The 27,606-nt window shown below is 40.4% G+C and overlaps 1 protein-coding gene across 1 annotated transcript in view; it reads left to right on the forward strand.

The window, feature by feature from the left end:
* Positions 1-7,386: 7,386 nt before the first annotated feature.
* The window catches only part of igsf21a (immunoglobin superfamily, member 21a), a 188,659-nt gene continuing 168,439 nt past the window's right edge, over positions 7,387-27,606 (forward strand). Inside the window, exon 1 of the mRNA XM_073469140.1 lies at positions 7,387-7,525. Within this exon, the coding sequence (XP_073325241.1) occupies positions 7,387-7,525 (139 nt within the window). The remainder of the gene's footprint in view (positions 7,526-27,606) is intronic.

A 27,606-nucleotide genomic window follows, 5' to 3' on the forward strand; every position in this document is an offset into this window, starting at 1 on the left:
GCCAAGCTTTTAACACATACTAAGAGATCAAAGAGACACTACGTGACCACATCACACCGATTCTTGCCGCCATTCACTGGTTATCTGTGAGTTTCAGAATTGATTTTACTGCACGTTTCTAAAGCCAGCAATAAAGTGCAAGGGAGTTCCACACTTAATTGTATTTCATATAAGTTTTAACATAGGTGCTTTTAGTTTTAAAGCTGGTATGGATTTGTTCTTTCCTAGCAATTTTTATTCTTTAATCAAAAGATGGACAGGGGTTCAGGTGGTATCAGTCTATAGGTCTCGGGATCACCAAGTTTGGTTTAATAAAGCAAACTTTACTGATCCAAAATAACATTGGCTCAATAAAGCAAACTTTGTTGATCCAAAATAACATTGGCTCAGCTGGTATGAAAGTTAGAAATTGTCAATACTGATGTATTGACAGTTTCTAACTTTCATACCAGCTGAGCCAATGTTATTTTGCACCAAGCATTCTCCTGCTTCCTGAACAGCTGAGGTGAATCATTCAGGACTTTGTGGACCAGAGTGTTGAACGACCGCTGTCCAAGGTGGTGATCCTGGGACTGCCAAGGATGCAGGATCTGTCTTGGGCGCACACAAAGGTTGATCAGTCAGGACTCCCACTTTTAACGATGAAGGATGCGATCTTTACTGAACTTAAGTGATTTGCTATTTTAAAAACTGATGTTGTTTTTTAACCTGTAGTTAATTCGGTCAACAAATTCAAAATATTGCATGAGAGAGGGATACAGGAAATAAATAAAGGGACTTGGTGAAGCTTTTTCACCAGTCAGATATTTTTTTTTTAAATTCAATCGTTATTGTGAAAGGGGCATTGGGCTGTAAAGAGGCATCAGGTGCTCTCCTTGAATCACCGTCCTAACTCAATAAGAGCACCTGCATTCTTTGGTATAAAAGGCCCGGACTGGACTGAACCCGTGCACTCTGGACAGTTTGCAGTATTAAGGGGACAAACCCAAATTCACCATCCTGGCTAAAACACAGAGTGGCTTCCCCGGACATGACATCTGGCCTGTCATGCTATCAGTGACATCAGCTGGGTCAATTCAGCATACCACAATGTTATTGTGCAATCACAGGCTTCCACGATTACTGACAGATGCTCCTGCCTGTTTCTGTCCAGCGGGGGTGGGGGGGACAGGTGTGTTGAAGGGAAAACATTGAGCTGCTTACAATTCTTACAACATGGCGCATGAGAAAGTCTGTCCTCAACTATTTTAATACCCATTTTGTACATAAGTATAATGCCCTCATATCAAGTTTTCTTTTTCTGAAAGTTACAATCGCCTTTTATTGTGTTTCGTCAGAAAATGCGCTTTTTTGATTGATTAGTCATATTGATGCAAATTAAAAAATAGTCGGAAAACATTACAAAACTAGTGTTGCATAGCCACCATATGTCGCATACAGCCTCAGGGCATATATGTAGTTACTATACTAGGTTTGTGGCAGCACATGTGCACCTGAATCTCCAGTTTGCTGCAATTCCTTGTAGATAATACTTTCAAGTTTATCATTCATCATTTAAATGGCATCACCAGAATGTCATTATTTTCTGTTCTCCTCTGTTCAGTTAGGTAACTTCAGTATTATTGTCAATCTGTTAGGTCATTGTTTACACAACAATGTTTTGAGCACAATGTTATTCACAATAAAAGTATTTTAATGTCAGCACAGTGCTAGGCCTTTTTTTTTAGAAGCCATCTGGGATTGTGTTGGTAATGCCAAATGGTGGACAACATCACCAAACAACAAACTGATCACAAACACAACAACAACAAGTAACTTTTTACAAATGGAGCAAAAAAAGAAAGACAGATATTAAGGCAGGAGCTCAGCCTGATTGGCTGCTATAGAGTATTTGCTGCATATAAAGATATATTCTGATACAGTTACTAATTGCCTGTTAAAAAATGTAGTCAGTAATGTAATCCAAGTAACCCAATATTAAAGTAATGTAACTTGATTACTTCCTGTTACTTTTGGATTACCTCAATACCAAGCATGAAATAGAATTTAGGGTTTACTTCAGCAATGGCATCATGGTACATGGTGGTGTAAATCTGGAAAGACATCTTTTTCTTCTCCCCAAACGTACACAGTGCACCTTTAAACCTCTCAAACGGTGTATTTTCTTGCTTTTCTTTATTTCACACCATTACAAATTAAAAGTATTTTTTTTTGTTTTTTCCTCACAACAAATAGGCTATTGTAAGTTGTGAAGTGTTGGAGAAAAACGTCTACAGTGAGAAATTAGCTGAAAACTCGATGACTTTTCGAGGACGTGACAGCACCGACTACAAATCTTACCAGATCTCTCAAACACAAGATTTCAAGAGTTCCTTAGAGGAATGGTACAAAAAAAAAATGGCTGCATTTATACAGCGCTTTTATCCATACTGCTTTATGTTGCCTCTCATTCACCTTTCTCAAACACACATTCACATTGACAGCGCACTACCATGCAAGGGGCTAGTCTGTCCATTGGGAGCAATTTGGGGTTCTTGCACAAGGACACTCTGACATATGGACATGAAGAGATTGAACCACCAACCCTGTGATCAGTGGACAACCGGCTCTGCCTCCTGAGCCACAGCTGCCCAGAGGAGACATGATTCCCATGATCCTTTAAACACAAAGGATGCACTTTACAACACAGCAGTTTTGATTTAATTTGTAGAAAGATACCAAATGAAAATGCTGATTTGGCTACTTTAATGTGAAAATGTTATATTAAGGGATCGCAAATTAGTCTTACTGTATAATGCTCCAAGCACAAGACCATACATATTTATTCCATGTCACTGAGTTAAACATACCCAACAGTTCTCGCCTCCACGTTTAGTACTTGACTGTTTCATCGGGTGTGCTGACCTTCATTTGAACTCTATTTACATAAAAAACATGCAATTAGACAAGGTGCTGCAAAGCAAACTAATGTGCGCACAACCACAGGATTAGAAAAAAAGAACTGTGTCCACCCAGTAGCCACGAGTTAGTGACTCACCAAAATGTATCTCTGATAGCAGAGTGGCCGGAAGCAACACTCACAAAAATAGTTAATGGATTAGTGGGAACGGCGCAGGCATCACAACAAATAATTCAAAGGGACAGGTACTTAATGATCGCTGGAAAGACAAGAGGAATGAGAGGAGGCAGAGTAATCCTCACCAAGATGGAGTCAGTTCTATCCGCTTGTCAGGTTTCTTTGTCTGCGCAATTGCTCAGATCTTGAATAAAAAGCTAAAACACACTTTAAGGCTTATTGATTTGTGCCTATGGTACAAAGAGAAAAGTAAGCACATGAAAACGGTATGTGGCCTCTCACAAGACTGAAGGACCCCTCTTTGTTAGTGGGTTGGATGCCATATGGACAGCAACACGTTCAGCTACGTTACCCCAATAAATTGTTGTTGACACTGCCCTCTAGAGATGTGTGATTGTGCATTAGTACCGCAGGCATTGACCAAGGAAGAATCCTCTCCTCCCAGTCAGCTGTGAGGGGGGAGGGCGTGTGGAAGAGTCTCCGGCACTGCATTTGCATGTTCTTATGCGTTTATTTATTTGTGACACCTTTTCCTTTTCACGCTGTTGTCTTTTGTGGAGCAGCTCGCTCATCTCATTATTCAGTTCGATGTTGCTGCACTGCATGACAAGGTTCTAATAATGAGTCGAATGTATGGGTCGCCAAATCGCTACCTGTCAGAAAGCCTCTTTCCTGGGGTCCCTGCAAAGGTAAAAGTCTTCGGGTCATTGCTTCTCCGATCAATACAAGTTTACGGCCTTGATATATTGAGTCGGCTTTGCTGAAAATGGGAAACCAATGGCTTTATTCACCTGAATTCATATTTTGGGGGGGGAATGGATTTGGCATGCCTGTGGCTGTCTTCCTGAATAACTTGTTGAATGGAGTTTGAAAGAGAACCCGGAGGACCATTTCACAAAAGGCTTATAGTGCTGCAAACATCATTTCAGAGCAAAAGAGAGTAGCAAACCAGGGCTAACCTTGCTGAGGTGATGCTGATTAGAATGACATAGCCCGAGGCACCTGTCAAAGTTTGGGAAGTCTTGGCAGTAGTTGTTGCCCCGTCGCTCTCAAACTCTTCTTCAGAGATGGAGATGGCCAAGATGACAAAAAATACAAAATTCATCTCCCCAATATTTGATTTAAAAGTGTTATTTGTAGAATATGGCCAGATTTCAATGGCAGCTCCAGAAATATTGACCAGATCACAATGTCTGTTTACAACAGCTGCCAGGTAGAAAACCTTGCAACTACATACTACAATTTTTCATATTGCTATTTCAAAAGTGTACAAATATAATTCATCTAAAATGCTTGTTCTTGAAATCAGAGACCCTAGCAAATCAACATAGTTAATGCATTAAAAAAGCACAGTAGAGACGTCAGATAAGTTACAGTTAAGGCTGTTGTTTGTTTGTTCATGTTTTTGTTAGTACAACAGAAATAAACAATTCTAGGTGCTGTATCGTAATTAACTGGACATGTTTCAGTTTCGTGAAGACGTTTCACCTCTCATCCAAGAGGCTTCTTCAGTTCTGACTAACTGGAGGGGAGTTGCGGGCTTTTAAACTGTGTGGGAGTGTCCTTACAGAGTCATTAAGGACACATGTGAACTCTGAGTTTTCAGTCCTGAGGGCCACTTGTGGGTCATTGACTCAACCGGCCTTCATGTGGGTTGCTAGGGCTAGGTGAGCCCAGGTGTAAATGGTTGTTAAGCTGTCTGGGGAGGGAACTCAGTACTGCATTGTAGTTGGGTGATGAGTAATGTTGTAGGGTGGTGAAGGGACAATGTATTTTTGTAGGCTAACTCAGAAGTTAGCTTTGCCCTGGTTGCCTCGACAAAAAGCCTATGGCAGTTTTGAATTGGATTTATCTCCAGAAAATAATCTCTGTGGCAATCTCAAGTTCATTATACTTACATGTTTTGTTCAGCAAGATAATCTTTAGTGATTCTGGAAGCGTAAATTAACTATATTAGCTATAGGACTGTCACCCTTTTACTGGTGATGTTATAAGACACAAGATGAAGACTAACTTCAGCAGGCATCTCTGCAACACAGTACATAACACATTGTTATTTCTTCACAATGGTTAAATGTTTTAACCCAAAATTCACAAATTGCTAAGTCCTGATAAGTGTATTATTACGCAAATGTGACCGATGTAAAACAGTTTTTTAAGGACAGCAGGGATGCTAATTGGAGCTTCTAGAAAATGTCATTGTTATATCAAAAAGTACACATGAGGCACAATTTTAATCAAAGTGACATTTTCAAGCTGGCTTTTAAAGTTGAGTGACATTACAGTATGAAAGAGTAGTGCTGCTGCCATTGGTAACACATGCATGCACTGTAACATCCAAGTAAAAATGGTCATTTCATCTCAGGCAAAATCCTCCCTGACACTTGAATCCACACACGCCTGGGTGCATGATGGATGATCATTATTGAGACAAATGATTGCTGCCAATTTGAACCAGAAGAGTGACTTTAACCTGCATGACCAGGTCCATTACACAGCTGCTCATGAAGTACAAATAAGTCTGCAGCCTACAAAATACACTACTCAGATTTAGTTAATGATACTGGGATATTTTAGTGTGTCACTTGACTGTTTATTCTGTGACATATCTCAATTATGATTTTGTGTTTTGTGAGTATTTTTGGTCCCCAAAGAGTAGAGGTGTTCCGATTCCATTTCCGATACCAGTATCGGAAATGCCGCGCAGGACGTTGCGGCAATATTTCACTCTGGATAAGTATTAAAACGGCGACAAGCAAGGCTGTAATTTCGTGGGATGGCACGAGTGTTGCCAATTTCAACACCAGCAACCTTATAAAGCATTTGAAGGCGCATCACGCGGAAGAGCACTCCTTTACGACTGACATTTGGACCTCCAACGTGGGCACCGTGTCTTTGCTGAGTCTGCACACCGGGTGGACACACTATCACCGCCAACATCTGCCCTTCAAAGTGCGGTGCTGCGAGCAAACGAGTCCCGTGAGTAAGTTTTAAGGGGAATTACTTATTACTAGATTTATTTAAGTTGCTGTTGCACTACTGTTTTAAACTGTTCTATTCAAAAAGTGGCTTCACTTTAACAGTTTTTAAAGGAATTGTTATTTCTTCCTCGATTTCTTTATTTGTTATTTTTTGGTTATGACTGACTGTCATTGTGTGGCAATCATTCTCTGCAAGGTTTTCCCTGAGCCAGGCCAAACAACAACAATGAGCAATCATATCACATCTAGACAAGGTTAGTGGTGTATATACAGCTGTTAAAAGAAAAAAAAAAATCTTCCTCTTCTTTTTTTAACACCACTGGTATCAGATCGGTACTCGGTATCAGTCGATACCCAAAGCCCAGGTATCGGAATCGGTATCGGGAAGAAAAAATGGTATGGGAACATCTCGGAGCATATCCATGCACACACACATAGATGCACCCATATCCCAATATCCCTAACTAGTTTTGAGTAAGTGTATATTCAACATCTTTATCTTTAACTGTGGACACATTCAGTACAAGTCCTGCTGAATGAATCTTGATTGGATGCAACATGAACTGAAGTGAAGCACCGTTTATTTGGCAGAACAGAGAGTTCGCCTCTTTTTTTCACTGGATGCACAAAACTGGGTGAGCAAAGAAGAAAAGCATCCATCGCTCATTTTCCAGGTGATTGAATAACTGATTGCTGTGACAAACTGGACATGCTTTATTTATGCAGTCATGTTCTTGTAGTGATCATATAGCCTACCGGAGCATAAGGATCTTTAAAGGAAAAAAAAAAAAAAAAATCCTACAGAAATAAATCGGCTTAATGGACAGAATTAGAGTGGTCTGAATCCAGGGTAGGATTAAGGAAAATTGTGTGAAATAAAAGAGCGAGTGATCGGGAATGACTGTGCGTCTGTCTGGAGGGCGGGAGGAGAGAGAGACACAGAGAGAGAGAGAGACACACACACAGAGAGAGAGAGAGAGGGGGAACACATTTCCATCCAAACCTCCGGTTTTTCCAGAGCCTGTCTCTGCTCCGCGGCTCACCGCAGCTCCCCATTGTTTAAACTGGGAGGCAAAAAGAAAAAAAAAATAACACCCCGGCTTCTTCTTCTGTAATCGCATCCTGTGAGTCATTTTTTTGTGTTGCCTTTTCTTTTTTTTCTTCTTCTTCTCCTTCTTCTTCTTCCTGGGGAACATCTGATGCTCGATTTTTTGTCCCCACCGCTCTGAAACGCTTGCATCCACTGACAACTTCTCCCGATTTCTCCACTTAAGACTTGAGCTGCATCATGAATAGTTTGGGGGCACCTTTCAATCGCATACCTCTGGAATGGCGGGGATTACACAGCCGAAACCCGGAGAGCATGTAAACGCAAATGGAGTTTGGGATTTATTGCAAAATAAGGGAAAGATGACCGTCTTCTCGTTGTGCTTGCTCTTGTGCGCGGATCTACTGGATTTAGCCGTCGGTAAGTCTGACCCCCTTCCTGTTTTTTCATTCTTTTTTTTCATTTATTTTTTATTATCCTGCACGCAGTCGGAACCGCACACGCACGGATCGATGCGTGCGGTCCAACAATAGCACTAAGTGTCAAAATCAATGAGTTGATTCATATGTGACAGTGAGATACTAACTGGCCATTAACAGGACAGCCGGATGGAGGCGATCGGTGCTATTCATGCCTCATGCCAACTTTCCACCACCACCACCACCACCACCTCTCCACCTCCTTCCGTGGCGATCAAGTCGTGAAAGAGAGAAATCAATGAATAATGGTCGGGATTCAGATCCGGCTGCACAATGCGTGGTGCTCAGAGGAAATGCAAAAAAAAAAAAAAAAATGAGAAAGAGGGGAAGCAGGAGGCCTGGTTATGTATTAAGTCTTAATTCCTCTGCATTGACTATCACGACCAGCATGTATGCATGACAGCACCTACTTCTGAGCAACTAAAGCGTGCTGAAGCCGGAGCGCACATTCCCGTCCTGGTTGGTCATCGTGCTTTTTTTAGCCCATCACACAGCACCCTGGCCTGGGCTCAACAGATATTAAAGTTGTTGCCTCGAAAAACATTAAAGTGCGTCTTTTTCCACCCCCCTCCATCCCTCCATCCCTCCCCGCCTCCCATGCAGATGCAGTCTGCTTTCAGTGCGATCCGCTCGGCACAGCGGTGGCATCAGTGTCGCGTGTTTTTTTTCTCCCCGATCCTCCCGTTGACGCGTTTAAGATGTTGGAGAGGGGATGAAAACAACAGTGATCATTTCACCGTGAGAGTGGAGTCGGATTTTAATATATGTATACCCGAAAGATTTATTAGGCTGTCATCTACAGGATTGTCTTCTTTTTTTTTAAGGTAGTGATGGGACTGTGGCTGCTCTACTGCAATTTATGGGAAGCCAGTATTATTCAAATATTTGCAAAACAGATAAGGACCTGCTGGCACACTGTTGTGGGTATTACTTGTCCTCACATCTGGTGCCTCTGGTCATATATGCATTTTGTTTTCCCTCATGGTGGCACACATCAAGAAGGAGCTCGCATTAGAGGGGCTGCATTGCAAAAAAAAAAAAATCCCTTGCAGAGAAATACAGAAATAGTAAAGGCTCCTTTTCATTCTGCTGGAGTTGCAGGCTCACACACCGGTGGTAACATTGTGGTGTTTGAAGGACTTCAGAGGAGAGCTGACTCCTCCTGGCTACAACATCAGAGCAGCATGCCTTACAAACTAACCTGTTAACCTGCGCTGTTAGCCGAGGATTTTGTTGTTTTGAAGTGTTCCTGACCTTCGCTGACCCATATGGGAAATCATTATGTCAGCTGAGCTTAACATAATGTTAAGTGATAAAATGCCTCTGGGTCTGCCTTTGCTCTGATGATGCTGAGCTGCACTCAAGCCCTGCCTCATGTGAAGTATTTAGGGCTACCTCAGTAATGCAATCATGCTCATTTGAAGTGTTCACAATGGCTTAGATGACTTTGGTTTCATTACGTGGAGCGACGGTGAGATTTTCCCATGCAGGAGTTAAGATTGATCGCCATGTAGACAAACAGTGAAAGGCTGAATTTGACCAATCAATTGGCGGGATGTCAGCTGTAGTGACTTGCAGTCAGGCTGCATTGTCGTTGTTGGCTTTCCTTGTCACAACTGTGGTAACAAAATAGATTCACGCTGTGCATACACCTCAGAATATCACCTTTTCTGTTTATTTTCTCCCAAGAGGTATTCTGTGTATGAGTGAATGTCTGCTGTTGTCTGGATATCACACTCAATCCACGCCAGTATGCAGTTTTCCCGTGGGGTGTGCCTGTGTGTGTGTTAACAAAATCAAGGTCTCTGTATTTCAATGTGTGCACCAGTGTCTTAAGATAGATGTTGTTCCCCTAAGAGAGGGCCCTCGGTCAGGGATTCCAGTCTCATCTCGATCTTCGAATGTCATACATTTTTATTTCCTCCAACAGTTTCTGTCATGTCAGTAAAAAAAAAAGAGAGAAATGAAACGTACAGCATCTAATTTTAGAACAAAACTCTTTTATCTGCTCTGTTAACTTGCAGCTCTCATGCACCACACACACCACCGCTGTCTGCCAGATGTGTTGCCCTTTTAAAAACTTCAGAACCGGTCCCTGCTTAATGCAGCTGTGCCTACAAGCTAGCCTCAGCTAGTGGGATTTGGCAGTTGGGGATCCATGTGTGGCTTTAAAGCATGTCACAGTCACTGTTTTAACGCATGCACATTTATATAACTTCTGTGTGTACACAGTAGGCTTTGAGTAAGTCTTTCCCCAGACATTCAATATAAAAGAGCAGATATGCATTATTTAGCATTGTATGTATGTTGACGTTCTGCTTGACATACTGTAGAAGCATCTCCTCTGAAGCATTCACACAGTTTTATGTCCATGTTGACAACATGTAGCTGTCTTCAGCCCCCAGTGCACCTGTTACATCTGACTGACTTTTGGAACATCAGTGCAGACACTCCATTATGAGGAGCAATCTCACCACAGTGCACGCCCTGTAGGTGAAATATTCATTTAGAAATCAAGTCTTATCCAAGAGAGTTGAACAGCATCGGCTTGTGAACTGATGAGGGGTTACATGCTCGTACTGTAAACTTTGGGAACATTGCAAAGAAACGTTGAAAAAATTCTTGGAAATAAAGAAATTGTTAGACATTGCATGAGCAGATCTATACCACAGTCATAACTGTATATAGCGAAGCTTAGCATAGCTTAGCAACCAAGACTGGAAGCACCTGGCACCCAGAATCCTTCTCCCAGTGCCTCTAAAGCTCACCGTAACGCATGATAATAGTTTGCTTATTTCTTACAAAAAGTATAAAAAATGCTAAGCAGTGGATTTACATGAGTTTTGTATGCCAGACCATTTCCAGGCTGGGAGCAGTAACTTCCTGAAGTTTTGGCTGGTTGCCCAACGGCCTCAAGGTGACAACAAGACTTTAGAAAAGTTACAGACTACAGCTCCTAGCGAAGCAATAGCCTTGCACATAATCCCCCATAAAACTACAGCTTGTCATTTTTCCACGCTAGGTTTTTGTACAAATTAAAACAAAGAAGATACAACATGTAAATTAATGAGCTTTAGAGGTGCTGCTTGGCAGTTTTTGTTGCCTTCAGATGGCGCCAGGCGATCTGTTTCCAAGCTTTATGCTAAAACTGAGCTAACCATCTGCCGGCTGTAGCCTCATATTTACTTTTCCACACAGGAACTATTGTTTTAAATCAGGGGAGCACCAACCAGGTGTGGGAGTACAGTGCAGTTGCCATAGTGTCACATGAGATGTCACATAAGATAAAAGCTTTACGGTCTCTACAGCTGTCTAAGCCGCACCAGCAACATCACACATTCACAGCTTTAGAGTGCTGCTGGCACGAGATTGAACATGTGGCACGTAGGTTTGACAATGCTGGTGACCTGATGTCTTGATAGGAAAGTGTACCGAAAAATGTGTGTGGGCAGATGATGTATTGGTCCAGCTTCATCTAGACTAACCAATCACCGTTGCTGCTCTGAGATCACTTGCTGCTGTCCAAGAGATAGTGTATAGTTCACTGTTAAGTTCTGATTTATGACTTCTTGGTGGAAAGAAATTAATAAACCCAAACCCCATAGTGTTTAATTGGGCAAATAGTGTTCTTCTGTATTCGACTGGTTAGAAGGGATTGGCTTCTTTTCTCTGTAGTCCCATTGGTGATTTTGGTTTTATGTTTTTTGAAGTGTGAAGCTGGATTCATTTCATTTTACAGCCCTTACAGACCTCTACCACCCTCCTAAAGAAACAAAGGAACCTAATAGGATGGCACAAGGTGGTATTACTGTCTGTATTACAATGCCATTTAGAGAGGAACAGACTTGCTGCGCAGATTTCTCTAAGAGATTAAGAACTAGATAAGAGTGTTCAGAAGCTGGATTGAAATTCTTTATCAAATTGCAGCTTTTTGATGCCTTTTTCCTCCTGCCAGAGCAGTTAGCTCGGTATTTCCACTCATATCCGTCCTCTGGCCCGGACCATTTTCTAAGATCAGTCTTACCTAGAAATCAAAGTTTCTCTAATGCTGTATCTCATTTCCCTTTCACTTTATAGAGCAATCTGTGGATGAAGTGTCTTACATGTAGTATTAGATAAGTCCTTCTGCATAAATCTTGCTGAGGATAATGTTTTTTTCTTGAAAATGAGTAATACCCCTCGTTTTCTCTCACTGCGAGTGGCAATTTGCTGCCCGGTGCAATCAATTATGCATTTTTTTCTCAGACGTTCATGTTTATATATCTCGTTTTAACGTTTTTCCAATTAGTGCTGCCGTGAATGAATATTTTTTATGTGTCATCCTTTGCATTTCCGAGGCGTAATACAAACACGAGGTGGGAACTTCTGTAGAGTCAGCTTCGAACAGCTGCACGTGAGTTCAAAGAGCAAAGCAGTAAAGCACAAGGCGCTCCGATTTTTATGTAGATCAGGAAATGGGCCAGGCGAGCTCTGGTGATTTGCTACCAGCGGAATCTGGTGGGAATATCACAGTATCTCTTTGACCTTTGACACAGCGAACGTGAGTCCGTGAACGTTGATTATTTTTACTCCTTATCCCTGAGTATTATGGAAAAACAGACTCAAACAGCACTGTTGTGACTGTTAGAGTTGCTCCAGTTAAAAATGAGTCAGTATAGAAATACATAAATGTAATGACAGCTACAGGTGGCTGTAGAATTATAGTGTCAGTCAACTTAACATGACGTGACACGCCTCCGGTAGGCTTGTCTCAATCTGCTTTAGGCTAAAAACAGCATCTCATGTCACGTATTCTTTCAGCACATGTTTATTTTAAACCGCCTCCACCTGCTGAAATACAGAGAAAATGTGTCGCCTCGCTCCGCCACACCTACTGTAGGTTGGCTTTTATAGATTGCGGATCAGAGCGGTGTTGACAGATTTAACAGCCAGTGGATCTCTGTTAGATCTGATGGTTTCCGGTGCACCGTGACTGTCTGCTACTGATGGCTGGTTCTTGATTCACAGGAAGTGAGGAGAGATGGCTGGCTGGGAAAAATGGGTTGTGGTTATGCCACTATCTAACAATCACCAGGCTTTTGCATCAGCACTGCAGCTTTCAGCAGTTATATAAAATGATTATACACAGATTAGAAACTGTCTTCATTGTTTTGTTCTGCTATTGTTTGTTCCGCTCGTCACTGTGACTCTCTAAATACATCATATATGTTTTGAGATATCTGTAAATGCACAGTGCAGCTGTTTGATTTATTTATCCATTTATTGCTCACGTCTCATTTCTTGACTATTTTTAAAATCACCCGGACTCAATATGCAGTACTGTTGAGATGGATTATAATTTAATATCACACTATCCTCTGCAGCTGATAGGATCCCATTTGTCCCTAAAACTCCATTAAGTATTCTCCTGATAGCTCTGATGCGACAGTGAGTTCAAACAATGAGAAAAACAGAACATTAATTTCTTTTAGGTGGTAATTTAATCGAAAAGCAGGAGAGTGCAGCTCACTTGGACACGATGACGCAGCAGCAGCACAAAACTGCTCCGAGTCTCTGGTTGACCTCTCACACTAGTTGGAGTATTTTTTACGGACATTAGGGCAGCAACCAAAGCAATATGGTGGCGGGAATACTTCTACAGTAATAGCTTCAATAGAGAAGAAGAAAGAAAAAAAACATTCAGAAATCTGTACAGCAGTCACTGTAGATACCGTGTGTGACGACCAATTGTCTCATTCAGTGATCACCTTCAATTAAAGTATAATTCTTGTTATGCTCACCTTTTAGTCTGGATCTTTTGTAACTTGAAATCCTATTTAATGTGATGAAAGAGCCGTATTAAAACTTGAAACAGGTTGCTGACCCAGAAATGATGGCTTTTGTTGAAGGGCTTCTGCCAGCTTTGTGCATGTAGACCACTGTGCTAAAAAATGAAATGGAAAATTCAGAATGACCTCAAAAGGTTTTTTTTGCGGCGTCACACAGTCCCTGCAGGACTCCACTGAATATTTGGAGTTTATTATCTGATTATCCGGAGCAGAGGAGATTTAACTTCTTTAAGTCAAGAGCATCTTTACCGTGCATTAAGTGACTCATTTTCCAGTGAAATGTAATATGTTGGTGAGATATGATTATGAGGAAATAGTTTGTATGGCTGAGGGAATAGAAGCAGTATTGATCTGGAGAGCACTGCTGTCCACCGTCACCTCCCTCACCTGTGTAGTAACGTATAATTGGAACACAACTGTGGTCTTGTGGAAAGTAAACAATGAGCTCTGACTCATGATATTTTACTGCTATCTGGCTAGCAGGGTTAGCTAGTTGAAATCATTAAATACATTTATGTTTACTTTCACTGTTTTACAGGAAAGGGAAAGAGAGGGAGTTTGATGCAACCCTGATTCTGATACAGTTGGGATGCTGTGTAAAATGTAAACAAAAACAAAATGCAATCATTTATGAATGAGCTGTGTTTACCAACAGTGGCTCTACAAATTGTTCCTGAGCTCATGTAGTGATATACTTAACACAATCATGTGTCTTTCCAAAGTGGTGAACCTCGACCCATCTTTAGAGGATGCCCCTTTTATACCCAATCATGATACGAACACTTGTTACCAATGGACCGGTTTACCCGTGCAATATTCCAAAGCAGCATTCCAATGAGGTGACCATTGGTGTCTGCGTTGGTGCATTTGCAAGCGTCACACCACTGGACATCTTTAAGGAGAGTGGGGACCTCACTAGCCGTGTTTGTGGCGGCCAAAACCGGATATTTTTTACAGGAAGCTGGCCCATCTCCAGCCCGGTTTGTGGCGACAGAAGATATATTTTATTTCTGGCTGATTGGACAGACTTTCCAAGCTCTTCCAATTCTAGGCATATGTTTGCAAAATATCAGTGGATTTCATCAGTTTAAACATTGAGGATCTTGTATTTGTCTTGTATTCAATTGAATATAGATCGAAAAGGGGTTTGCAAATGATCACATTATGTTTGATTTATGTTTAACACAGCGTCCCAACTTATGCCATACAGAAACAGAAACTGAGAGATGACAGAACAGTTAACACAGGGACACAGGATCAGATTCACTGTGTTTTTAAAGTGTAAGTCCACCCAAATCACACAAATAGGAATAGGGATAATTTTTGTTCGTCTGCTGAGGTTTTAAAATTTGCGTAATTGAGACCTCAGTACAATGGATAGCATTTAACAACCTGACTGAAAACTGTCCTGTTGTCAGTTTCTGTTAAGAATTTTTTATCTGAAGATGATATTTTGCACCATAATGCGCGAATAGTGAAAACAGTGAGGTCTTATTATCATGGCTAACCAGCACCTTGTTTCCTCACATTGTTGAGTTTTATAAATAAATCAGTTTGAGCTCCACAAACAAAGTTCCATTCTCCTCCAAGTCTCAGTGGTGAAGATCATCAACGGTGATGTAATCCCTTAACTTTGGTTCAAACCTTTTGTCGTAAAAAATCACATTGTGCTTTTTCACAATGGGGCTGTGTAAACTCGTTATGCAATGATTTAACAAAACTCCGACACTTAAAAGCTACACATTTTCAAACAGCGGGCCTGAAATGGTTTTACACTTCTCAACCACGCTTTCATTTGCTTTTCCTATTGAGGTACGGCTGTTGATGTTGAAAGAAATTCTGGCTTTTAGTTTCTTCAAAGGCATCAATCCCAATAGCGTGACACCCTGAAATGTCTGAGACAGTGATAAGCCACATGTGAGAGAATAACATATTCTGAGCATTAGCATACATGCCAACTCTCTGCTTCTCAGGTAAATGTGTGAAACCAAATCATCTCTTTGACATTTTGGATGAGCTAAAGTGTGGTGTTTGCAGTGAACCAGTCATTGGAAATCCATTAACATATTTTATTAACAGCTAGCATCTGCAGCTATGGGGTTTGCATCCGAGATGACTTGTTGCCTAGAAGCCTCAAACCCAAAGGGATCGACCACAGGCCGTATGTCTCCCACAATGCAAATAATGCAACGAAATCTGTAACCATCATGACAAATCTGTCCTCCCCCGCTGCCACCACAACAGCATTGGAAGTGGTAAGGGCGAGAATGAAGGAAGATGGCCTTACTTTGCTTCGCCTATATGGCTGGAATACATTTCTCAAGCAGCGATGCTACAGATGATCAAATGATAAAGCCTGTGATTGGTAGAGACAACTAAATGCTCGGGGCAAGGAAGTTCAAACAGCACAGTAACTTCCCTTTCTACCCCAGCCTGAAGTCCTCCATACGCAGATGTAGGCTGGCTTGCTGATGTCTTTGGCTTGCGTGGGAGTTCGAAGCAACTCTGATTCCCTCAGCAGCTGGTGTAAATGAAAAAGAGTAGGGAAGCTTTGCTCAGAAAGGTCTCCCAAGACAGGCTGCATAGAGAAAGTATAATGCTGCTGTTTGTGATCTTCAGTTAGCAAACAGTAACATCAAATAGTTTCTTATGTTCCTCTAACAGAAATGTTTTCTGTAAATGACATTTATCTCGTGGACGTCACTCTGATATCAGAACCTTACTTTTGTTTTTCAAATTAGCAGCTGGAATAAGCAGGGATTTCTTGACAGGCTTTATCAGCAGTTTTTACTACATTCTCCCCTCACTGTTTCCTACATGCTAATGTGGATTATGCGATTCTGCTTATCGTGTTCAAACATGGCTGCTGAGTAATAACAATAGCTCCGCCACCGTGTCCCAACATTAGCCTCCTTATTTAAGACTGTGAGAAGTGCCACGTATAGGATACGTGACACTTATCTCTGCATTCATGTTTTATCACGGGGGGGCTTAAGCTTCCAGGAGTAACACTGCTGTGCACAGATGATTTTTCACATGCAGACATTCTGATGCTTCGCAGTTTGCTTTCTTCTTGCCAGCGATTTGCGTTTTTTTTCTTCAGAGGACCTGAGCAGGAGGAATTATTCAATGTCGCTTTGACCTCAGTTTGAAAAGATAAAACTCTGGCTGTCCTTGTGTTTTTCTGCGTTAGCATACAATATGGGCAATATATGAAGGTTATGTTACGAAGGAAGGTGGAGTGGTCAGCTCGACTTGCATTAGCAGTAAAATATACAAAATCTCAGATAAGATTGGTGACACTGGAACAAGAATGTTATTAAGGTCGTTAAAACTAAAAGCGATACCACTGTATGTAATCCCTCTATCGTATCTATCTCCACTTCTGTGGCAGATTCCTTGTAAAAATCCCAAAATCACTGCTTTGCCTTCTTAGTTTCTTCCGTTATTTAGCTATTCAGAGCCATCTCCTAGGCAGTGAATGCAGCATCGCAGAGGTTTCATGAAAACCCGGGATTAGGCTTGAAAAAACAGAGGAGATGGGATAGGAGGAGAGGGAAAAAAAGCTCTAATCTGCACATTGACGTCACACCGGATGGGTTGAAGCAGTGCAGATGGGAGTAAGGGAGGACTGTATGGGCTATGCATCTTATGACAACAGATTATGTCCTTTTATGCATGCTGACTTCCTCCTCACGCGCTCGCGGAGAGACTTTCCTCCCCTCGGGACAGCCTCCCTACATTTTCTATCATCGAAAAGAATCACGGAGACATCAATCTCCAGTCACAAGAGCAGTTCTCAGTGAGGTTTCACAGACAGAGCCGGTCCACGACAGGACAAGTCTCTGTGTTCGGCCCGTAACGTCTGCCATTTATGATAACATTTATCAGCGAACCTTTGATCCACCACAGAACTTGACTCGCAAGTTGAGGGAATTAATCTCTTCAACATGTGACATGAATTATGGAATGATAGAAACTGCAGCTGCACACGGATCATAGCCTGCGTTTGACATAATTATTTTACTTCACTGTTTTCCACGAGGAACCTTAATATTGCGAGATTTCTTCATCTTCTGGGGTGATTAGGCTTAACTCTTCGCTGCCTGCCCCTCTATTCTGATTTTTTATATAAACTGTAGATGATCTAATTTATTCTCGGCCAATAAAACTGTCAGCGTTGATTTTACTCTGAAAGTGAGTGTGGCTGATGCCTTTTTTTTTTACCTTGCAACACTCTGGTTCAGTGCAATGTTCTCAGGACAGAATGAAATACTGTCAGGGAGCAGCTGTAATGACTCCTCGCTGTTGGTTGCTTGTATTGCTGTTGCTAACCTGTAGTATGAAAATATATAATGTCGGGTCATGGTGTGATTTGTCCTCTCGCAGTCTCTCGAGGCGAACAAGCATGAAGGTCCAAGCTGTGTACACTTTCAAACACCGGTGCTCAACCTTTACACGGTTATCTTTGTAGAGCACAACACTCACCGTAACATGCGTCTGCCTTTCTTTTTCTCCAGGCCATTAGCCAAAGTAATAACTGAACCATTATACGCTGAGGCACTAACTATCCGTTCTATTTTTCTAAAGGATTATTTTCTTTCAGCTGTCGGAAACTGTTTGTCAAACCTTCTGGCTGTGTTTTTTTTTTTGCTCTGGTGTGACTGCTGGTGAGGGGAACACGCTTCTTGTGCTCCTCTTTATGTTCAGCCATAACTATCATCAAGAACGGCTCGCACAATTTGTTGCTCTGTCAAAAGTTTTTACATCACATTTTACTGTTCGTGTTCCATCGCGGGGCAAAGATATAGAGAGCGTCTGCTGCATCGCTTTTAAAGGTTTTACCTCGTGCTGAGGTTTGCAGCTCACAATGGGTCGAAATAGCACAAAACAGTGAAGAATTAGCGTTAAACCTCATCATGATGCTTGGTAGACCAAAGTCAAGACAAGGCAGTGGTGTGTGAATAGACGACAGCAGCGTATTTTTCCTGAATTAAGTTTTCCTGAACATGTCATGGTGAGCAGAATTAGGATGACTGATGATATGTTGAACGTCCGCATCGATGAATGTCATGTATGGCATGTTTCCCTGCTCTAGTCCTCAGATGTGTTTGTTCAGAGGAAGTGCAGCTCGAGTGGATTGCCTGAGCACCTATAGCGCTTCTGTCTGCCTTCATTTATCGCGTCTGGGAAGAGTTTTACTTTTTTTAATTTGTGGATAAAAATCCTCAATTGGTTTATCTGACAGATGTCCAATTCTCTGTAAACACAGACAGCGCCCCACAGATGTTATTTGATCTAATTCATAGAACTTGATTCATTCTTGTTTACCCGGTGCATGCTATTACTTCAAGTTTACCCCAATAACAGGACAAAATATGCCATTTCCGACATCCCACAGTCAGTCGATATGAATTCTAGCCATTCACAGCACATTAGACGTCACCTCCTTTTTGCGATCCAAGTTTAAGTGAGCAGAGACTTCTCCCTGAACAAAGTCACAGTGTCTGAAAAAATCATTTCTACCGAGTCGTGACAGTCCCCCCCACACACACACACAAAACTGCCCTGCTTAGCTGTTAAAATGCCATTAGCTTTACTGCTGCTGTTGATGCCATTATATCTACAGTCACTCAGCACAATACAGGCTATGTGTAAGCAACAGTGTCAACATTCTATCAATGAGACCCTAATATTAAGCAGTTATGAAGCCCTTCTTACTTTGGAGGCATTTTAGCTGTTAAAACTGTGCTCATATTTAATTTGCAAGCAGTTGGTTCTGAAAGTTATTAAGTTTATTGCTCATGGATCTTACTGTCTTTAATATTTAAGCGTTGATGATACAGTTACATCCCCAAACAGTGATTTACCTGAGTTGTGTAATATAGGAAACATTATTTATTTTGTACACCAGTTTATTAAAATATTTGGTGCACCAGCATCATGTTAGGGTCAAATCTTTTTCTTTATAGCCAAGAGGGGGAGAAGCAGAATATTGCTCATAAAACTCTCTGAAATCCCAGTGGTTCTCCTGTGTGTTATGTAATCTTGTAACCCGCGTGCTGGTAGTCCTTAGACAACAGGTGGCCGAGCCCAACAGGCACTACTGTGTTATTGGACCTCTCACTAGGTTGAGATTTTACATATCCAGACTGTAATGAAAGTGATGAATATGAGGTGGGAATAAGGGAAAAGGAACACTTGCACAAAAATCTTTGGCTCGGATGCAGCAGAGTAAAGTCAGCCCTCGGCCATGGATCAAGTTTGTGCTAAAACACCCCCACTGGATTGTACTTAATCAAACTTAGAGAGCAGCATGGGGAAGTAATGGTAATAGGAAAAGGGAGTGCGCTTGGGAAAAAAAACGGCCCGGAGAGCTGCGCACTTTAAGTTTGTTAAAAGTAGATTAGAAGACTGGGAATCTTTTTCTTTTGGAGCTTTCTTCATGAACTTTTTTTTATCAGGTCAAGGTTGTTGATGACCCCGACCCAAGACAGAGCCCCACTGTAAACTCATCTGAATGATCCCGATTGGCACAGATGGAGCCTTTTTTTTTTTTTTTTTTGGGATGTGTGTGCATAATTATCTATGAAATACACACAGCGTATGAAAGCAAGAAATCTAAATATAGTCGTCTAAGGATAAAACCAATTGATTTTAACTACTTAAAGTGCTGCTAATGCTTGAAGATTCTTTTTGAAGCTCACGAGTGGACTTTTTATTCATGCTGGGAAGAAAAAAAGACTGTTCAAGCCTTCCTGCCTCAGACTGAAACCTCCATTTCCTGAAAGATTACACAAAACACTATAGGGATCTTTATTACTTACGCCTCCTTTAGCTCTGCAGCTGTTTTATCTTAGGACAACCAAAACTAAATATTGGATCCAGCTAGACAATAATATAACAAGTCCAGTGTGTCGGATTTAGTCACATCTGGTGGCGAATACCCTTCGCCTCTACAGTGGATGCTCAAAACGTGAAAGGCCAGATCTAGAGCCGGTGTCTAGTTTGTCTGTTCTGGGACACTGTAGGAACGTGGTGGTGCAACATGGCGGACTCTGTGTAAGAGGATCCGTTCTCTCTGTAAATAGAAACTGCTCATTCTCAGGCAGTGTTTCTCAAACTTTTTTTATACAGTGTATCACCTCAGAAAATATTAGGCTCTCTAAGTCATATCTCCTGACTCTGTTGTGCCATTTGCTGCTAACGATAGCAGGTGCTGTGAGCGCGTCAAAGCCGCTGTTTAAGTAGCTACTAGCACTAATGCTCGTTCACTGTTGTTAACTTGGGTTTCAACAGGGCTGCCTGAGTTATTCTCCCCCTACTTGCCATCACAGTTTGAGTTAAGCTCGTGACTAATCATGGATGACGTATGCGTGCAACATGCATGAACATTTCAGTTTCAGTAAATCCCAAATTCTGCAGTATTTTGATACATTTACATGTTTTTAAAATCATTTTCAAAATGTCTCTCATGGATTTGTCCAAGTACCACAACGATAGTCGAACAAATAGTGGTTCTAAGGTAACAAAAACAACAATTCTTAGCTTCAGATGATTGTATACTAATGAAAACATAATTATGAATATTATATTCCATTACTGCCAATAGATCCCCACTAAATCATCCACAATGGACCTTTAATGACTTTGCATCACTATGTTTTTATGTATTAAATGTTGGTTATGCACCTGTTTGGCAAAAGCAACGGCAAAAGTTGAATTGAATTGCTTTCCTGTCACTTCAGCGGTTTGATTTACGCACCCACTCAGCTGCTCAGATTCCTCATGTGGCTGCCTCCTCCAAGGGGAGCTGAATGTAAAAGAAAGCTCACATTAGTCCTGGTCACAGCTGACTGAACATTAGGCTACATTCTGCAGCATAGTGAGACCTCCATCATGTCATAGTAACACTAAGGGATAGAAAACGCCCGTTTCAGGATGCAGTCAGATTGTAGATTCAATAGAGTGTATTATCAGTTTTGTTTGCCATTTTATCTAATACCCTCTTCCCTGCAAAGCCAATGAATATGTACACCCAGCCTCAATTTTTGCACAATAGCACTAAAAAATGAGAAAAATCCAGTCTACTTCGACTTCATTGAAATTCAGCGAAATGTCCTTGATGTCAGATGTTGGACATCTGATGCCACGACAACAAAACAGATGTTATGTAATTAAAAGTAACCCTGTGCTGCATGCTTATTTATTTATTTAAAAGCATAGAGGGCGGTGCTGTATATGTTGGACAGCTGAGCATGAATCACTGTGAGATTATCGTGTTAGACCGACACTCTCTCTGTCATATGGCTGGAGGGGGGGAGCAAAGGTCAGTGCTTTGGATTCCTACAATAACATCGTCATCACAGTCGAGATAAAAATGTAAAAATAAGTGCCATTAGAAGTTATGAAATATGTAAATCGTCGCCTCCTGCCACGATAGATTCTATGAGATTGGGAGCTGACTATTTTTTTCTCCCTAGAATTAAAGCGTATTGTGAAGTAGACATCTGTCAACCCCCCAGAGACAGAGTGTGGTGATATATATGTCTCATCCCTTCTATCCCTTCTCTCCATGCCATTCAGCCACTCTCCTGATGGGACCACACTGGCTGCTATCAGTGTTCAGGACGATAATCTCAGAATAAAGAGTATGTTGAATCGTGTCAGTTGTAGGGCTGTACTATTCATAAATCCGACTCTTTAACCGTTCCATCTGAGGCTACACCAGACTTAATATTAATTCTGCCGTTTAAGCCCCACCCATGAGGAAAAACATCAGCTGACGAGAGGATTATACTACACTGAGCCAGAAAAAGATCTGGCTAAAGCAACACATTTGTTCTTTTGTTTATGATCGTGCGCTCTTGGGGCGGAAATTTAAAATAACTCTGGATGATAATGATACGCCCACTGGAGATTTAAGCAACACCTGCTCAGGTTAAATCCACACTGTAGCGCTATTTTAAACCTCCGTTTAAAAAGAAAAACCTGAGATTTATGACAAAAAGCTGCTGTAAACACAGTCTGGTTGTCATGCAACCAACATACAGGCAAATATTTCTTAATCGTGCAATGTTAAAAAGCTCTTTATGCAGAAAAGAGACCTGCAGCTTTCATTTGAGTCATTAGACTCTTATGTCGTGCACAGTTATGACACTGCGTATCTTTTTAAACATTTTTTAGAGCTGATTAATTAATTTGCAGTCAACAATTATATTAATGTCAAAGTATTTAGAAAATCAATGAATCAGTTAAAGTAATTAAAAAAAAAAAAGTCCAAATATATGATAATATTTTCTGGTTTCTTTACTCATCTATGACAGTAAACTGAATATCTTTCGGGCTGTGAACAAAACAAGACATTTGAGGAAGTCATTTGGGGTTTTGGGAAATCACTGATGGACATTTTTAACCATTATCTGACAATTAGTTATCAGACGAAGGCAATTAAAGGTTCTTTGCGAAATTTATTCTAGAGCAGACGCTGAAATCAATGGTAAGCTGCAGTCCTAAACATTTTATTTATTACTTTGGATATAGTTTACATTTGTCCAATAAGATCAATTCTTAATACTGTTGCTGAGGTTTGTCTTGTGTCTGATATTGATAATAATACATATTTTCCTTTTTTGTATTGTATTAATATGACTCAATATAAGTCCTTTGGCTCTTTCTTCCCCTCGATATAACTATTGAGCTCTATGTTTGTAGACCTTTTACCATGATTTGTGCAATGAAATCAAGACTAATAGCCTACATAAACAAGAACGGCTGAATCAGTCCTTAAGATTCAAAAGCCAATTTCCATCCCTTCATATAGACAGGTACAATATATATATAGATGGATAGATACATGAAACCCCCTCTCTGTTGTTGACATCTTTGGTGCTCTCATTAAACAGTGCAACAGAGATGCATGCACATGCATAAAAAAAAGTCTGTCCAGTGGACGCCCCACCCTCCCCGGCTGAATCAGTATTCTCTCTTCAGTCCTGTCTCGCAGTATTGCATTCACATCCTGATGAATGAAGCAAAACAGCAGGATTTCTTAACTCTGAACTCACATAATCTTGGTTCTTGCACACAGAATAGGTTATTGCTCCACATTCTATTATTCAGAGCTGAATTGGAAAAAAATGTAATTCTCTCACAGTGCACCTTATACAGAGAATAATCTGTAAAAAGACCTTAAAATTGGACCCTTTGTTGTCACTAGAGCTGTTAAAAAAGGCCTCACCTAAGATCTTGTTTAAACTGATTGCACATTCTATTAACTATTTTGTCATTATATGTTTTTTTAATCTTGCATATACTTATTGAATATACTTACTCTAGTTGTTTTTACTTTTTTTCTATTTTGTTATTTAGTCCATAGCATGTTTATTGTCCCGTACTTTTTGATTTTAACATTTAATCTCTAATACTCTCGTGTTTTTTTTGTTGTTTTTTTACACCTTGACATTGAACATTGTTATTGAGAACACCTCCTCAATGGTTTTTCGAGGTAAAAATTCAGGTTGTATTGAGTCCACAAGATTCACATCCATCCACAGGAATTACAGTGGTTTCAAAGAGTAAGCAGTATGAGAGTAACTGTCATGTTCTGATGATTGCTATACATATGTGGCTCGTCAGAAGGAAGAATGGTAGCTTTAAATACTTTTTTCTAAATCCATTAACTCCCTGTTTTCCAGCAGCTCAGTCTGAGCTAATAGCCGTATAGTTGGTAAAAATTCGTATCAGCAAGTCCACTTAAGAGGCAGTAATTAACGTGCAGAGATGCAGAAAGAATGGAAGTGGTAGATTTTTCTCTGCAAGTAGGGGTTTCTATTGTCAGGCAAAATCAAGGATATTGTTTAAGAGAAAAAAAAAAAGATCCTGTATTGATATAAATCAACAGTAAGATATATAATGCATCTCTGTATTTCCATTAATGCAATACTAATTAGTTCTGTAGTTGTACTGCTAATTACAATTATAATTCTTAAAACTACTTATAGTATACTTTTGTTAAGTGCTTCAAAAAAGTTTCATATATCATTGATTTAACTGCAAATTCCCCCGGAGGCTGAAATACTGAAGCTGTTGAAGAGTTTGTTAATTGTTAATATTGTTATTTATTATTTAAACGCATTATTTTTGGACTGTTTGAGCTACATATTCTGCATTCAGTGTTTGTCACAGGCATCTCTGTCAATATCCTAACAGGCGTCTTGTTAAAGGCTCCTGTAATTTTAACATTCGAGGTGACATTTCCATTTCAAAATAGACTCATTTTAGCAAAGTGTAATATTAGAGTGCAGTAAGGACAGTGTGTAAAAAGAATACAAGGTGAACAGGGACATGATTGCAACATGTGTGACCAAAGCACGCATTCACAGCCCGGTAGAGAATGAATCCCACATTAGATAAAAAAACTGAAAGGTTGTCAAGGACAAGAAAAACAAAACATTGACAGTAAGTGGATGTAATTACGAGCAGGTACGTGAAGGCATGACTTCAATTTCACAGTTCCATGTTTAAGTGAAACAAAGAGACCTTTGTGAGTTCATGTGTATGTCATGAGACTCCTCTCATCTGCCACTTTTGCAAAAGCAAGGTAGTTTTGCACCAAGGTTATTAAGCCTTTGTATTGTCTCCAGATCTGCCAAGAGCCTTGGGAGAAATTATTACTTCAGCAGCCTGAGAAAATATAAGATAAAATGTCTATATCAGTGTTTGTTTTTGAGCATTTCACAAAACAAATATTGTAAAAATGTGAAAAATTATAATACTACTACTAGTACATTTCAGTATTTTCAGTTGTGTCTGCATAAGTGCTTTTTATAAATTCTTATTCTAATTCAATTAATTTATTCATCATATGGAAATAGTAAAGCAAATAGCTGGAGAACTAATCAAATGTTCATTCAACAAATGAAACAAGAGTAGTGTCTTACAGAAGGTTCAACTAATAATACGACGTGGTAAATGTTAAGGATGTGTGGATGTTAAGAGGGACGGACTGAGACCAAAAAACGGCTCTGGACTTTTTTTAACCCAGACCAGCCCAGCTACCTTCTTCATGCAATGAATCCACCTGTTCACGTGATCCCTGGAGAAGGATGTGAGCCAACAAAACATCTCTCTTGCTCTTTTTTCACCGGGATCTCTCCTGCCGGTCCCGATGGCCTGTCCTGTTATTGATTTTAGGATTGGAAGTCTTTAAGTGTTCACATCGTAAATAATCTGAAATTACTTTGATCTCCAGACGCGACCCAATCTGCTCCGTCATTCTCTTTCGCATGAGCTGAAGCAGCTATTGCACATTCATTACATACCAACAGCACATACAATAATGACAGCAATTACCACAAATGTTGGGCCAGGACTCATTATGGAGAAGAGGCTTAGGCGTAATTGTTTTTTTTTTTTTTCATGTTTTGCATGCTTCTTAACAAACGGTTTGGGGAATGAGATGGCCCAGTCGCCAAGGAACCAAGCTGAATGGAGGATCGTAAAACAAAACCACACACTGCAAGATGTCACATCTTTTAAAAAAGTGTTTGTTTTTGTTTATATTAGTATATATGGCAGAGACTGTAGGTTTTCCAACTTTGGCATATGACGCACCCAGAAGCTGTCATGCGGAATTCAATGCAGTTGTTAGTGCCTGGAGACATATCATTTAATCTTTTATTTATTTTAACTCGATTGATCTTTAGGAGGCATCGATGTGTATATCATGATGCTGTTCTCTCAAGAAAAAAACAACAGAATCAGTTGTTTGTGTACATGCCAAAAATCGACATTTACATTTAAGTAGCCTACAGTGGATATGTGAAATGTGGCTCATGAGGTGGAGTAAAGGAAGAAGCAGTAGGAGGTTGAGCAGACATACTCTCACTCTAAAGTAGAGCAAACCTAAAACTAAAGTAGTTTAAAACAACAGACCTACAATGAATCATGCCTCTATGATGTTCAGTTCACTTCAGTTTATTAGATTTTTACTGTATGGTCATTTTGGAGGATTTAGTTAAGATGTTTATTTGAACAGGGACACATATTAAGCATTTAGAGCCTAAGCTATTGCATTGCCTGTTCCTAGATGGGCCTTCAAAAGACATAAAACAATAAATACACAAGGGACAATACAAACAAACTCAGTAATAAGTACGTACAATAAAATACAGGAAGAGCAATGTAAAACACAAACTGTAATACAATAAAACACTGTAAAACAAGAAGCAGCAGATCACTCATGAGTACAGTACTGAGCCCTCTTCAAAAACTGTTTCAGTTTAGTAGTGCTGTTGAATGGGTTTGCTTTGCACAGACTAGTTTTTGTGTCATTTGGCCTTTCTCAATGACATAAATGAGGTGGACAGAATTAGATTCTACTGACAGAAAAACACCTGTCACCATAATAATACCTGTTCTGAAGAGAGGACTGATTTACAGTTGAATGTGATAATCATCATTGAATTTATCAGGGGAACATTGCACTTTGATGTGCACCTCAGCCTTGCTATTGGGTGATAAGTGCCTTCTTCCATTTTGCAGATGCAATAAAGGAGGTATTAAACAAGTCGTGAAATGAGATTTGATAAATGTGGTTGATGCAGTTTGTTGGATTTACTAGTTTGTTAGGGGCCAGTTTTGTATTGGGATTCCTCCGGCTCTTGAGGTGGAATAATAGTCACTGAAGATGCACTCAAGGAGTTTAAAAGTAAAAATAACTGTTTCTAATAAAATATGTTGTAACATTTGAATACGCAACTTAGCCACTGGGATTTCCAATAAGTGCTTCAGTGGTTCCACTCGTAGACTACAGGTGTGTATTACTACCAGTGAGATTCTTGAGGGACACGATCTCAATCGGTGCTATCTGCCTCCCCCCCCCAGCAGTTTACCCTATAAGCAACCATTTTCCTTTGTGCATTTATGTCATTCCATTTCGTTTCATTTGCGTAGAAGAGTGTGTAGTAACTTCCACTGCATTAACTTTATGCTCAATAGAAGCTTCAGATAACTTTCCTCAGGTATAGTGGAATTGCAGCCTTGTAAAAAAGTTTGCGTAGCTTGTTAATTCATTGATGAGGGTTTCTATTTAAGTGCCGCTAAACCGATTTTCTTTTGTTTTCTTTCTTTTGTCAATTTCTCAACCTTCGGTAGTTTCCAGCACTGTATAGCATGTTTGAGCTCTGCTTGA

The sequence above is a fragment of the Pagrus major genome, chromosome 6 (assembly GCF_040436345.1).
Source record: "Pagrus major chromosome 6, Pma_NU_1.0".
NCBI classification, from domain to species: Eukaryota; Metazoa; Chordata; class Actinopteri; order Spariformes; family Sparidae; genus Pagrus; species Pagrus major.